General features: G+C 38.1%; 2 protein-coding genes across 3 annotated transcripts in view; both read right to left on the bottom strand.

Moving 5' to 3' along the window:
• PAK2 (p21 (RAC1) activated kinase 2) overlaps nt 1-11,762 on the bottom strand; it is an 88,983-nt gene extending 77,221 nt beyond the window's left edge. Inside the window, exon 1 of one of the 2 annotated variants that reach the window (XM_058556034.1) lies at nt 11,722-11,762. The gene's annotated coding sequence lies outside the window, so the exon portion shown is untranslated. Of the gene's footprint in view, nt 1-2,742; nt 3,005-11,721 lie in introns of those variants that run through there. The other variant, XM_058556031.1, reaches the window with a different exon arrangement.
• Nucleotides 7,283-13,693, bottom strand: part of PIGX (phosphatidylinositol glycan anchor biosynthesis class X) — a 34,434-nt gene continuing 28,023 nt past the window's right edge. The window contains exons 4-6 of the mRNA XM_058556529.1: nt 13,450-13,663; nt 11,722-11,822; nt 7,283-8,601 (exon numbers count right to left, since the gene is read on the bottom strand). Of these exons, the coding sequence (XP_058412512.1) occupies nt 8,458-8,601; nt 11,722-11,822; nt 13,450-13,663 (459 nt within the window). The 3' untranslated portion in view covers nt 7,283-8,457. The remainder of the gene's footprint in view (nt 8,602-11,721; nt 11,823-13,449; nt 13,664-13,693) is intronic.

The following is a 13,693-nucleotide window of genomic DNA, read 5'->3' as shown; positions in this document are numbered from 1 at the left end:
TTTTTAATTTAACAGTTATGGTCTCAGAAACTTGGTCCTGAGATTCCAACCTCTTTCAGAAAGCAGTCTTAAATCTAAGTTTGGGAGTCTAACATTTGCTGTAGAAGCAATTATATGTAAAACTTATTTTAGAATAGAATATTAACTAATGTTTATTAAGCACTTCAGCACTGCATTTGCTAAGTCTGTTACCTGCATTACCTCATTTGCTCTAAGTAGCCCTATGAAATTTGTATTATGTTGTCGTCATTATTAACCCCCATTTTACAGAAGGAAAAAACAAGTTTTGAAAAGAATGTGTATCTTGCCCGCGGACAAGTAGAAGAGCCAGGATTCAAATCAGGTCTCCAGCTCCTCACCACTAGGGATTCATGGAATGATAAGTACTAATGTACCTCAGAGATAATAGGCTAGAACTCTGAAATCCTGCACGAATGTTCAGACTGACTACTCTTAATCAGATTAGTGATCCTAAAATGAAGAAGTAGTGAAACTCAATTCTGATCACAGAAGAAGTATTTCATCAGGGCAATGGGGGCTATTTTTTCCTTCTTTTTCTGCTTCTATCAAGGTACAAGGAGACAGGGGACAACTCAGATTTATAAGTAACTTAAACCCTCCCTCCGATTAGTCTGGAATTAGCCCTCTAACTAACTGAAAGGGCTTCTGAAAACACATTGATCAGAACCCCAAAGCTTTAAAGCTTGAACAAGGCCAAGTTTCAAGTTTTAATCAAAAGTAGAAAATTCAGAAAGGCAAAAGAAATGTTAACCTCAAATATTAGAATGATCAATATTGACAGATTAAACATAGGAAGGATTTAACAGTACCTACTTATTTTATCCTTAGCTATTTGAACAAATTCTTTTTAAAAAAGTATAATTGAAAGTTTATCCTTAGCTACCTGAAATAGTTCTAAGTTTTCACTTTAAAAAAGTATAATTGAAAAGAAATATACACCACTGTTAACCATGTATACTTGGAAACCTGCCTTTCACAAAGATCAGAGAACCATAGGAATCCCTATTCATTTGTTTAGTAGATAGACGCCAATTCCAAACTTACTGTTACTTTATGAATTTGGGTTTGCAAGGTTAGTATTAAATGTCACAAAGCCCAGAAGAATAACTCTCTCTTTGGATAATGGTAAACCAGGAATCAAGGCACTAAGGGACGCAGAATATCCAGGAACTCTTCCTTAATAAAAGTATCTGCTTATAGAAAGAACTGGCAGAGAAGCTGGCATCAACAGACCAAGTTTCACACCCCAACATTTCTATACCTTAACCCCTTAAATCTACATATAATACAGGTTGAAAACATTTTAAGGGTCATTTTTCATAATGCAAATCAGTGTTCTTGGCTGATTGCTAAAAGATTTAAAAGCCAAGGATAAAAGAGTTGCTTTAAATCAATACCCTTAATAGGAGAACATGAACAAAGTTTTTCATTTATATAGACATATGTAAAAAATATACAGAAGTTAGTAGGAGTGTGTTTTACAAAATACCACAGAGCTTCTGGCAAAGTAGACAAGTTCTAACCTGCTTTAGAAATTACTATTCACTGCCTTCATCTCAATCAAACTTCGATGTTATTCATTTGGATAACCTTACAAAAACAAAACCCCCAGAGCAAATTCTTGTACATTTCAATATCCTGCCTACTTATAAGAGCGGAAGAGTCAAACAGAGCAGGGGAAAAAACGTGACGTGCACAACCTTGATCCAAAACACAGCTCGTCGTAGTCTAATTTTAGGCCTAACCATTTTGATTGTCTTTTTACAGAGGTTAAAGAAGAAAACAAAAAACTAGAGCTCACTTGTAAAGTAGAACTGAGATAATTATGGGGGTTGGCATTATTTATCAAAGAGGAAACAAATCATGCTCACACTGCACAGAGTAGTCCCATTAAAACTGAGACATAAGGATGGATACAACCTCACAACAACTGACAATGGCAATTACTTTCACACTTCAGTTCTTGGATGACTTTACCTTTAAAGAATTAGTCAAAAGGTTGAGTCCACCGAGGAATTTGTGGCAACGTTTTGTGAGTGTTTTAAAGAAAGCCAAACATGGTGAAAAGCCAACCTTCACCTAAGTTACCTAAGCAGCAAATATTCACCTCCTGGCTGAAGATCAAACAAGAATCACAAAAAGATCTGCAAGTTCTGTTTTTAAGGGGAGGCCCTGAAACCCTCAGAAAACTATACTTTTCCACTAATGAGGAATGTGGAAGAGATTAGAGATTGTAGTTTAGAAAAGAGTAAGGGACTCGAGACAATACGCCTGAGCAATGAAACTAGGACGGACTGAGGAGTAGCAAAGAGGGGCTGGGATTCAGAAAAAGAGGAAAAATCGAGGAAGAAAACCGGAGACGTCTGGTCGAACACTAAAGCAAACGGAGAAAAGGAGGAGGCTGAAACGCGGGGAAGGGAGACCGAGACAGGCAGAGGCTGTGGCGCGACACGGCTCAGGGCAGGGCTGAGTCCAGGAAGAGTTAGACCTCACCAGCCCAGCAAGCTTCCCATTTTGGGCTAAAGCCGAAGAAGAAAACAGCCCTAGGGAGCAGACAATGAGCCACCGCCCCAGGAGCCGCGGCCCCGGGCACGCAGGTGGCTGCTTCCCCGGCCCTGCGCGGGGCAGGTCGGCTCCCGGGCCGCTCGCGCCGGCCAGGCCGCGGAGAAGGAAGGAAGAAGGAGAGCGACGGCCCGCGCCCCGGCCTGGCTGCACACTTACCCAGGCGAGGAAAGGTCCCCGCCCCAGCGAGGCGCCTCCGTCCGAGCTCCCGCCGGGCTCTGGAGCCGCCCCGGGCAAGAGCGCGGCGCGGGGCGGGGACGGGAGGGAAGAGGAAGCGGGACGGGAAGAGGAGCCGCGCTGGAGCGCAGCCGCTGCTACCGCTAGGCCGAGCGGCAGCCGAGCCCCGCGGGCGCCGGGAGGGGAGGGCAGGGAGCCTTCGGCAATGGCGACGGCCGGGGCTGGAGGGGAAGCGGAACAACCACCGCCGCCGCGCGTGGCCACAACCCTGGGGGAGGGCGACGGCGGGGAGCGGGCGGGGCGGGGCCAGACACCGCCCTCCCGGCCCGAAGGCCGGAGCTCCACGGGGCGGAGACGGGCCCCGCCTCCCAATGGCGGGCTCGCGCAGGGGCTGCTGAGACTTGTAGTTTGAAGATGTGTGGGGCCGCTCCTGCTTGGTTTGGGTTTTTTTGGTATTCTTTACATTGAGAGACAGCCAGTCCCTCATTTAATTCAGCATTGTCTCCCGTCAGGTCTGGGCCAACCAAAGATGCTGACAGACGACTGCTGTTACATGAATCTGCTCCAAGACATTTGTTTCTGGGAATTTAGGCATTATCCATTTTGCTGTTTACCTACAAACTCTAACTATATTTTGCTGCAGAATTAAGTCCCACATCCTTGCAAATTAAAGCCTCCATGTTTTATCCATGGAGGAGTTCATCCATGTATTCACTAATTCTACAAATATTTCAGTGTCTAATATGTATCAGACACTGTCAGGCATCAGGGATCCAAGGAGTGAACACGAGTCACTTTGCCTTTGTGAAGCTTACAAATATGAAAATACAATAATTTAAAATAGTGATATCTGGTATGAGGAAAAAACTGGGGAGACTACTTTGAATAAGGCGGCCAGAGAACGCATCTTTAAGGTGACATTTAAGCTGAGAACAGAAAGAGAGTCAGGAGAAGCACCTAGAAGAAAGCATTACAGGCAGAATGAGGAAGAAAAGGGCTTGCTATGGTCAGTTAAGGTCTGTGTAGCTGTAGCTTAGTGCAAGAAGGATAGCACAGATGAGAAAACACTAAGAGTAGATAAGATTCAGGTCAGGAACCATCTTGAACGCCATGGTAAGAGTTTGGGCTTTATTCCAAAAAGCTATTAAAGAGTTTAAGCAAGGAAGTGATGTTATCTGGTTTACACTTTAAGATCACTAGATTGCCATGTAGAGAATGGAGTAGAGAGACACAAGAAGGGAAATGAACTAGGGAGGCAGTAATCATGACTGATACTAGGGAGATACCAGTGGAAATGGAGAAAGGTAGCCAGATTGTTTATCTATAAGTGTAGAGCAAAAAACTCAATTGATATGGAGAGTACAAGAGAAAAATGAATCAAGGAGCAATATGGCACACTATTAGATAACCTAAAAATAGCCCCATTATTAAACACACAGAAATGCTGGATTAAATAAAACATCCTTTCAAAGGCATAACTAAGCTTTCAAGAAAGAAAGAGGAATACCTCTGACAGTCTTCCAAACTCTACACTCAACCCAAAGAGGGAACAAGAAACCAGAGTGGTGAGCAGGGCAGTGAAGCCATGGTTGTGTTGAGGGTATCTACTTATCTCTGAACTCTCTATGCTTTTACTGGCTGCACAGGAGATAGACCAAAGACAAGGCCTTGTGCCTATACAAGGAGTTGGGACTGTGATCCTGCATAAGGCTGGGAAACTCAAAGGGCTATACTCTCCAATAACAGAGTAGGAAAAAAGAAACCTCCTCTATCAGCCCAGAGAGACAAGCAGACATTTGTATGTTTTAGCCTGGACTTGGCATGCAGGGGGGAATAAAATTTCCCTTTAGAATTCATAACCACAAACTTTCCCTCCCATGGGTTTGAAAGTTCAAATTTATAGGACCTACACTGTCCAGGAAACCTCAAGTTAAGAAAGTGGTTCCAGGCTGATAGTGCTTGGAGGCCTAGAAGAAAAAAATACAAATCCTCACTGCACAGGTTCACTCTCAACCCAGGTCTGAAAGAATTTTCACAGATAAACAGGATTTCAAAAGCTAAACATAAGCACCCAAAATGTAATTACAATACACCTGAGAAAATAAGCCACCATGAGTGAATCAACAGAAACCACAAACAGAATGATGAAGCCTATGACCTGTAGATATTGGAAGTATTGATTACAGAATATAAAATAAGTTTATTAAAATGATTAAAGTAAGACAGGAGCAAGAAACAAGATACTACATTTAAAAAATGATCAAGCAGCTTTGAAAAGGAATCAAGTAGAACTTCTAGAAATAAAGAATATAATAATTGAAACCAAAGCCAATATTTGGGTTAAATAGCAGATTACATACAATTGAAGACAGAATTAGTAAACTGGAAGACAGATCTAAAGAAATTACTGAGAGCAGCCCAGAGACAGAGGATATATCAAAGAAAGATTAAGAACCATGGTGATAGATTGTAAAGGTCTACCATATGCCTAACAAGAACTCCAGCAGACGGATGAGAGAAAACAAATGAAGCAGTATATGATGAGATGATGACTAAGAATTTATCAGAACTGATTCAAGACAAGAACATTCAGATTCAAGAAGCAAAGTGAATCCCAACCAGGATAAGTAAAAGAAATCTTCTCAAATACAGCAAAGTGAAACTGCAGAATACCAAAGATGAAGCAACCAGAAAGACAACACACACTGTACAAAGAAACAACTATTAAAATTACTGCAGATTTCTCAACTGCAACAATGCAGAGTGCCAGATGACAATGGAAAAATATTTTCAAAGTACCAAGAGAAACAAACCAAATTCAGAAGTATACACCTAGAGAAATTATCAGTCATATGAGTGAGGGTGAAATAAAAATATCATCAAACAAAAACAGAGATCTACTAAAGGAACTCCTTAAAAAGATACAATTCAGGAGGAAAGTGATCCTAGAAGTAAGGTCTAAGATGCAAGAAATCAGATAAATAGCTAAACCTATGATCCTATCACTGATTAGGACAATCCTGAAGAGCATACTTAGTCCATATTATTTCATTTTCTCACAGCCTATCAAACCCTACATTCAACTACCTGCAGAAGCATATTTTGTAAGTTGGGGGGATAACACAGATAGGTGTTGGTCACCTCACCCTAACTTCTTTACCTCCATATCATATCAATCAGCATTAATTATCAAAATATAGAAGAGTAGCTTGAAATGAATAGAATATCTGACTAGGATAATCCTTAAACTCATTATATTCTGAAATCATTAGAGCTGCAATAGATCCTTCCAGTTCCCAAGCCATGTATGTACCACCCTCCATGAGATCTAGTTAAATAATCTAAGTTCCTGGTAGAGTGGCTCTCTCTCTCTCTCTCTCTCTCTCTCTCACACACACACACACACACACACAATAACCTTTGTCCTACCACCACCCTTAGTTGAGGTAACCTGTGGCTCTGTTATTTTTATCCAAAAGAACAAAACACTTTAAGAAAAATAAACCATAAAAGTTGAACAAATACTGGAACATAATGACTAAGAGAACGGTACCCATTTTCTTGGCCTTAAACAAAAAAGACCATATACAGAATTATAAAATTGATTTAAAAAATAAAGTGCTTATTCATTTTTTAAGAATCCAAAGAAGATAATACAAACAGTTCAAAACCAGAAATGCTGTATCAAAAGTTATGTCATCTGGGGGCCGGCCCGGTGGCGCAAGCGGTTGGGTGCGCGCGCTCCGCTGCGGCGGCCCGGGGTTCGCTGGTTCGGATCCTGGGCGCGCACCGACGCACTGCTTTGGCAACCCATGCTGTGGCGGCGTCCCATATAAAGTGGAGGAGGATGGGCACGGATGTTAGCCCAGGGCCGTCTTCCTCGGCAAAAAAAGAGGAGGATTGGCGGATGTTAGCACAGGGCTGATCGCCTCACAAAAAAAAAAAAAAAAGTTATGTCATCTGCAACCACTTATCAGGCAAGAAGAGTCATATCCAAGTCTTCTTCACTCACATTCACATTTTTATTACACTTCTGAATACCTATATTAATGAGTAAATTGCAGAATCATGTTCCAATCCACAATCTCAAATATTAACTTGAAAACTTAAATACTGATGAAACTTGGTTCTGATGTGCAAAAGAAAATAAAGATACATATATGTATACACACACACATATACACACATCCCCCCCACACACATATTCTTAAGAGGTTAAATAGTACCATGTCCTCCTAACTATATTCCAAGTGGTCTGTTGATGTTACCGAATTTTAACTGACATACAATTCTATTTCAGTGCCACTGTATTAATCCCATTGTGAAAGAAATCTTGTAAAACATGGAATTCTTTCTTTCTTATAAGAAAACACTAAACAGATATGAAACTAGACTGGATTGAAATTTTGGTTATTTTAAAGACCTTTTAATATTTCTGCTTTATGGCATTGAGTTGCCTTTTTCAATATTTAAGTTCTCAAACACACCTTCAAAAAGAACTGTTATGACTAGTCAAGACATATATGTGAAATTGTAAGAGATTTATTCCCATAAAAACATCAGAATGTTTTAGGACATTAAGCAGTGATAGCACATATAAACATATATCACATCGCATTACTCTACATAAAACAAACAACTGGGGCCAGCCCTGTGGCCTAGTGGTTAAGTTTGACACGCTTTGCTTCGGTGGCCCAGGCGTGGACCTACACCACTCGTTGGCAGCCATGCTGTGGCAGTGACCCACATACAAAATAGAGGAAGACTGGCACAGATGTTAGCTCAGGGCAAATCTTCCTCAGCAAAAAACAAACAAAAAAAAAACAATGCCAACATACCCTGGTTTATTGGATTCTGTTTTGGAACACACTTGCCCTTTTATTTTTTAATTAGCTTATGGCACTTACTTTATTTACTAATGTCTAAAGAAAAATAGTAAATCACAACCTTTTGTTTAAAAAAAATCACCTTAAGATATAAAAAAGATTTTTTATAAAGGTACAACTTAATAAAATATACTCTTTAAAATGACAATCAGAATTGTCTTCCTGACAAATTTAGTACTAAATCAGAAGTAAATCGTAGTACTTAAATCGTAGTACTTAGTTTCATTAAGCCCTCTGCCAATTCATATATTCAAAATCAGTATTTTAAAATATAAAAGGAGAATGGAAATATTTTAAGGAATAATCAATTTTTATATTAATATTTCTTAGCTGTTTAATGATTTTCTTCGAAACTCTGGATAAATGACTTTAATATTTTCATAAAACTAACGTTTAAATAAACTCTGATTCGTCCAAATTATTTTATTCTTATTTACAATGATTTTCTCAATTTTTAGCTTAAATTGAAATGTTTCTATTCACAAAATGAAAATAATGTCTCTAATACGTAAAGTATTCATTTTTCTAATTCAATGAAGACAAAGTCACTTCTCACAAAATAAACATTAATTGAACAGAATTAAGTTTCCTCTATTGGCACTTGATGCTTGAGGATTATCAAACGTCTAGAAACAGAGCACTAAACTTTGGAATTAGTTGAAAATGATCCAAACTTTCTTCTTGTAAACATAATTTTAGCCATAAACGAAAAGAAAAGACAAAAGTAATGACCTAATTCTAGAAGAACACTTCTAGTCACAAATGAATAAGTCTTATTTAAGTTTATGGAAAGCATTCAACTGCATAAAACTTATAGGGAAAAATGGCCATATTTGAAAACAGCCACAAGGATCAAAGTAGAACACAGGATGGTAATGAGCAGAGTCACAGAACATACTAAAGAGGTATGTATAGTCAGTCCCACTGGAATCTGTAGAGTCACATTTTTATATACCTAGGAGAGATGGAGACAGAAGTTAGAGACATTTAAAATGCATGTCCTAAGGTGAGACCACTGCTTCTTTGATTTCTAAATTAATTTTTCTTTTAAAGATCTTTCAGTCAATGCTACACTACATGTAACATTATTGTTTGAATGATTCTTTTGGAGTCAACATTTCATTTAATGTAACAGAAAGACTCAATTCCCACAATAATTCTTAAATTCTCATTAGTTTTGACTTTTTCTACTTTTTACATAGAGTTGAATATATTCTTTTAAAAAAATGCCAGCTATACCCCAATGTCAACCTCTATAATCAATATAAACATTTACTTCCTCTTACTACAGTTCATATTAGAATACAGAATTCTAAGTCGAAGCCCTAAAGGTAAAACATTAAAACAATAAACCTAAAGTATCCATTCATTCCTGTTTTGCTGTTTCTCTCCCAAAATAGCTTTTTTTTTTTTTTTTTTGTGAGGAGATCAGCCCTGAGCTAACATCCGCCAATCCTCCTCCTTTTTTGCTGAGGAAGACGGCCCTGGGCTAACATCGGTGCCCATCTTCCTCCACTTTATATGGGACGCCGCCACAGCATGGCTTACCAAGCAGTGCGTCGGTGCGCGCCCGGGATCCGAACCAGCGAACCCCGGGCCGCCGCAGCGGAGCGCGCGCACTTAACCACTTGCGCCACCGGGCCGGCCCCTCCCAAAGTAGCTTTTAAAAGTTTGTTATTCACAAATTACAGAATTGAATGTGTCCTTTCCCGTTACCACAACATCCAATAAGTTGTGATACTGACTAGCAATGCAAATGTTCTATGTGCTTAGTTAGTTTCTATTTTCTATATGGTTTTGAAGATACAGGGGTTCAGTTAGAAACTCTGGGAAATTTTATGGTTTAAAAATAGGTTTTTAGAGCCAGTCCTTATGGCCTAGCACTTAAAGTTCAGCATGCTCCACTTCAGCAGCCCACGTTTTGTTGCTTGTCGAGGAACCACACCCCTCGTCTGTCAGTAGCCATGCTGGGGCAGTGGCTCACATAGAACTAGAAGGACTTAAAACTAGAACATACAACCATGTACTGGGGCTTTGGGGGAGGAAAAAAAAAAAGAGGAAGATTGGCAAGAGATGTTAGCTCAGGGCAAATCCTTCCCAGCAAAAAAAATAAATAAAAATAAACAAAAATTTAGGGGCTGGCCTGGTGGCGTAGCAGTTAAGAGGCTCCGCTTCGGTGGCCAGGGGTTCGCAGGTTCGGATCCCGGGCACACACCAACGCACCGCTTGTCAAGCCAGGCTGTGGCAGTGTCCCATATAAAATAGAGGAAGATGGGCACAGATGTTAGCCCAGGGCCAATCTTCCTCAGCAAAAAGAGAGGAGGATTGGCATTGGATATTAGCTCAGAGCTAATCTTCCTCACAAAAAAATAAAAAATAAAATAAAAATATATAAATAAAAATTTTAAAAAATAGGTTTTCAAAACATTAAAATTTAGGTAATTTAGAAATACTTTTATTTTTGGTTTCTTTCTATAAATACCTGGATTATAATTTCACATCCAAAAAAAAATGTTACCAATACAATCTGTAACAAAGTGTCATCTGAAAATTATCTTTCAAAAAACGGTGTTTTGAACAAACAAGGCTTAGTGTAGATCACCACCTTAGTAATGGTCACCTATTTTTCTGGTATATATAAACGAGAAAATGTCACACAAAGTAAAGAAAAAAAATTCAAAATGTTTAATTATAATCTCTTATTTCAAGTTACATGGTCTTAAAGAGAACTGAATTCAAAATGTTTTACTTTGTAGCAATGCACACTACCAATTTTTAAAATCAATAAATCATAAATAAACACTAATCATACTCTTGATTCACATAAGAAAATCAAATGCAAGTCTCCAGATGTATTTTAAAGTTTGAAAAAAATTGAGATACCATACAGGAATGGCAATCTACTCAAAAGCAACTCTACGTTGCATAAGATATTAGCACAGCCATACATCTTCCCAACTGTCCGTTCAAAGAAAGTTCTCCAACACAAAATAGTAGTGCTTTGTAGTAAGTTTTCCCCATATGTACGTAGTTGTTTTTTGAGCTAGCTGGTAGACAGACTTCTAAGCAACCACAAGGAAAATACTTCAAACCTAAATATCCTCAATATCACATATGAATAAATATGCTTTATGTTTATCTGACTGACAGTTACGTTGTCTGCTGGTTTAGGTTTTTCAGTTTATTTTACTTTTGTTGCAAACTCATTTGACTCATTGTAAAAGTTGTAAAAATGATGACATAGAGTATGCCATTAAACCAAAAAAAGCAGGCCTTAAAAGGAATTAGGTACAAAAAGAAACACAAACAGATACTACAAGCATCAGTTAAAAGACAGCTCATAAAAGAGGAACAAAAGGATAGAAAAAAAAGAGGGAAAGAAAAGAGATGTGTTGTACAAAGACTTACCACTCTGAAGAGAGGAAAGAAGTAGACTGTGTTAACTAAAGAAGCTAAGTAGAAAACTGTAGACTCCTTAGACAAAGCCACTGTTAATGAAGTACTAATATTTAACTAATTTAATAACTGAAAACAAGTTGGGATGTCAAAACTATAAAAATAACTTGAAACAGCCTAAATTTAGATATATAATAGCAATACAACTGTTTAGAAACGTTATCACAGTTGAAATGATACCACTTGAGTTTTATTTTCCTTTTTTTCACTTGCTCTGTATAATATAATGAAGTTAACTAATTTATTTTGTTATTCAAAAATTAGTAAATGTTCTAAATAAAATAAAGTTTTATGGATAAAGTAAAACCAGATGGATACACCACTGTTTTTCTTTGCCATTCCATACCTTTAAAAAGCATATCGGCTATACTTAAGCTCTGGACCAGTGAGGCATGGGATTACCCCTAAATCCCCAGCCCTCAAATTAAATGATTCTATGACTTCATATAAATGAGGAACTACTGTTGCCATCAGCAGCAAAGAAACAACACGAAAAACAAACAAAAAACTGCTTTCTATGGTAGAATATAAAATGCTGATCCCTTAAATGTAGCAGAAACATTATAGAAAGAGTTTAAAATGAGGCAGCATGATCTAAGAACATAAAATAATAACTTACTGATTTATATTTCATATTGTTCCATTGGCAGATATCCTTCCTCTTCAAATCACAAGGAGCTGCCACTTCTGACTGACCCCAGCATTTCAAAATTGGAAATTCTGAGAAAAAGTGGTAGAACATCACATCAGAAAACCTGTATCTGGACTGAAGGCTAAGCCAGTCTTTCACGTTGGGATATGAGTATTCAAACATTTTAATATATGACGCATATGATTTGAATCCATCTATCACATGCTGTTCTATTTCAGCAGCCTGTTTTAAGTGGCCTGCCTAAGAAATTATAAAATACAAAGACTGCGCAGAAGCTGAGCATGACTTCTTCACATGCTTAAATCCCATAACACTAGGGGCCACTTTTTTTAAAATTTAATTTAAACTTTTTTTGAAGTATAATATATATTCAGAAAAGTGAACAGATCTTAAGTATACAACTTGAAAAATTTCTATAGAGTAAACCCACCCACATAAAGAGCACTCAGACCAAAAACCGAATCATACCAGAACCCCAGATGCTCTCTCAAGTGGGGGCACTTTTTCAAACTTCATGTAGGGCAAGTAAAAGGTACCATTAACAGAAACAGAAAACTAGGTTGGATGAACAAAGCCAACATAGTTGAACACTTTTTTATTTTCTCATCATGAAATATATGATGGTAGCAAATGTACGATTAAAAACTTCCTGTCTGCCAGTCTGTTACTGACTTTTATAAACATTCTAATCAGCCCAAATTTGGAAACACAAAGAAACAAAATCTGTAACGGGCTTCTTAAAAAAAAAAGTCTTGATTCCAGGATGACTGAAAATGGCAAAAGCATAGTTTTTCAATTTACTCAAATCCACACATAAATCCAAAACGAAAAATTATACACAAAACCAAAACCTCATGGGCAACATTTACAACCAAACTAGGTGATAAAGTATCCCCTCAAACACCAAAATACATGCAAGTAGAGACAAAACACCAACAGATACAAGTTCTGCAATACCAGCATTAAGAAAGAGAAACAGCAAAGGGACAAAGAGCATCAATGGCTGAAAAAAGAAACACACCAGACCTTATACGCCTACTCATAAAAGAACACAGCACCACCTATAGTCTTGCCAAAAGAATCAAATCTGAATCTGACCACACCTCTGGAACCAGCTGCCAATTTCCAGGAAATAAAGGGTCACCTGAACTGCATGAGTACAATCACCAAAACCCCAACTACAAGAAACTCTACAGGTCAAATGACCCAGGTTCTTCAACAGATAAATTTTAAAGAACAGAAAGGGATAGAGGGGAAACCTGTAAATTAAGAGACTTAATGGAAATAATAAATTTTTTTAATTGGGCAAGACTAAACTATAGTAGCTAAGAATGCCCCCTTGGGTAATAAAAGTATAAAGAAACACAAGGAAGTGATTAAAAGTCAGAATAGTGGGTTAGTCTTAAATGAAAGGGAGAGGCTGTGATTGGGACAGGACACATGGAGCTGCTGCTAGGCTGGCTGGCAAAGTTCTATTTCTTGACCCGGGTGGTAGTTACAAGGGTATTTGTCTTATAATAATTCACTAAACTATATATTTGTGAAGTTTTTCTATATCTGTGCTTTATTTTACAATCAAAAGTTAAAAAGAAAGAAAAAAGAAACATGCTTTTGTCATCCCTGTCCTTGACTTCAGACTTGCCACCATATCTTTATTTTTATTTTCAACCCTCAGAAAAGACTTACAACCCTCACCTTGGTCACAATACATCAATAAATCAGGGTTATTGACCACAATTAACGTTTCTCCATCTTTGCTATGTGGCCGATGATAGCGGTAGTGCACAGGCAAAAAAGCTTGGAAACAATCAATGCACTGCGAATCTTGTCTGGCATAAATGAGAACTTCAGATTCCTTGGACAAATAGTCGGGAGCTTCTATATTAAAATTTTCTGAAATCATCAATGCCTGTCAAAAAGAAAACAAATATTAATCCAG

The sequence above is a fragment of the Diceros bicornis genome, chromosome 15, assembly GCF_020826845.1.
Source record: "Diceros bicornis minor isolate mBicDic1 chromosome 15, mDicBic1.mat.cur, whole genome shotgun sequence".
NCBI lineage: Eukaryota > Metazoa > Chordata > Mammalia > Perissodactyla > Rhinocerotidae > Diceros > Diceros bicornis.
This window is presented reverse-complemented; position numbering and strand designations above follow the sequence as displayed.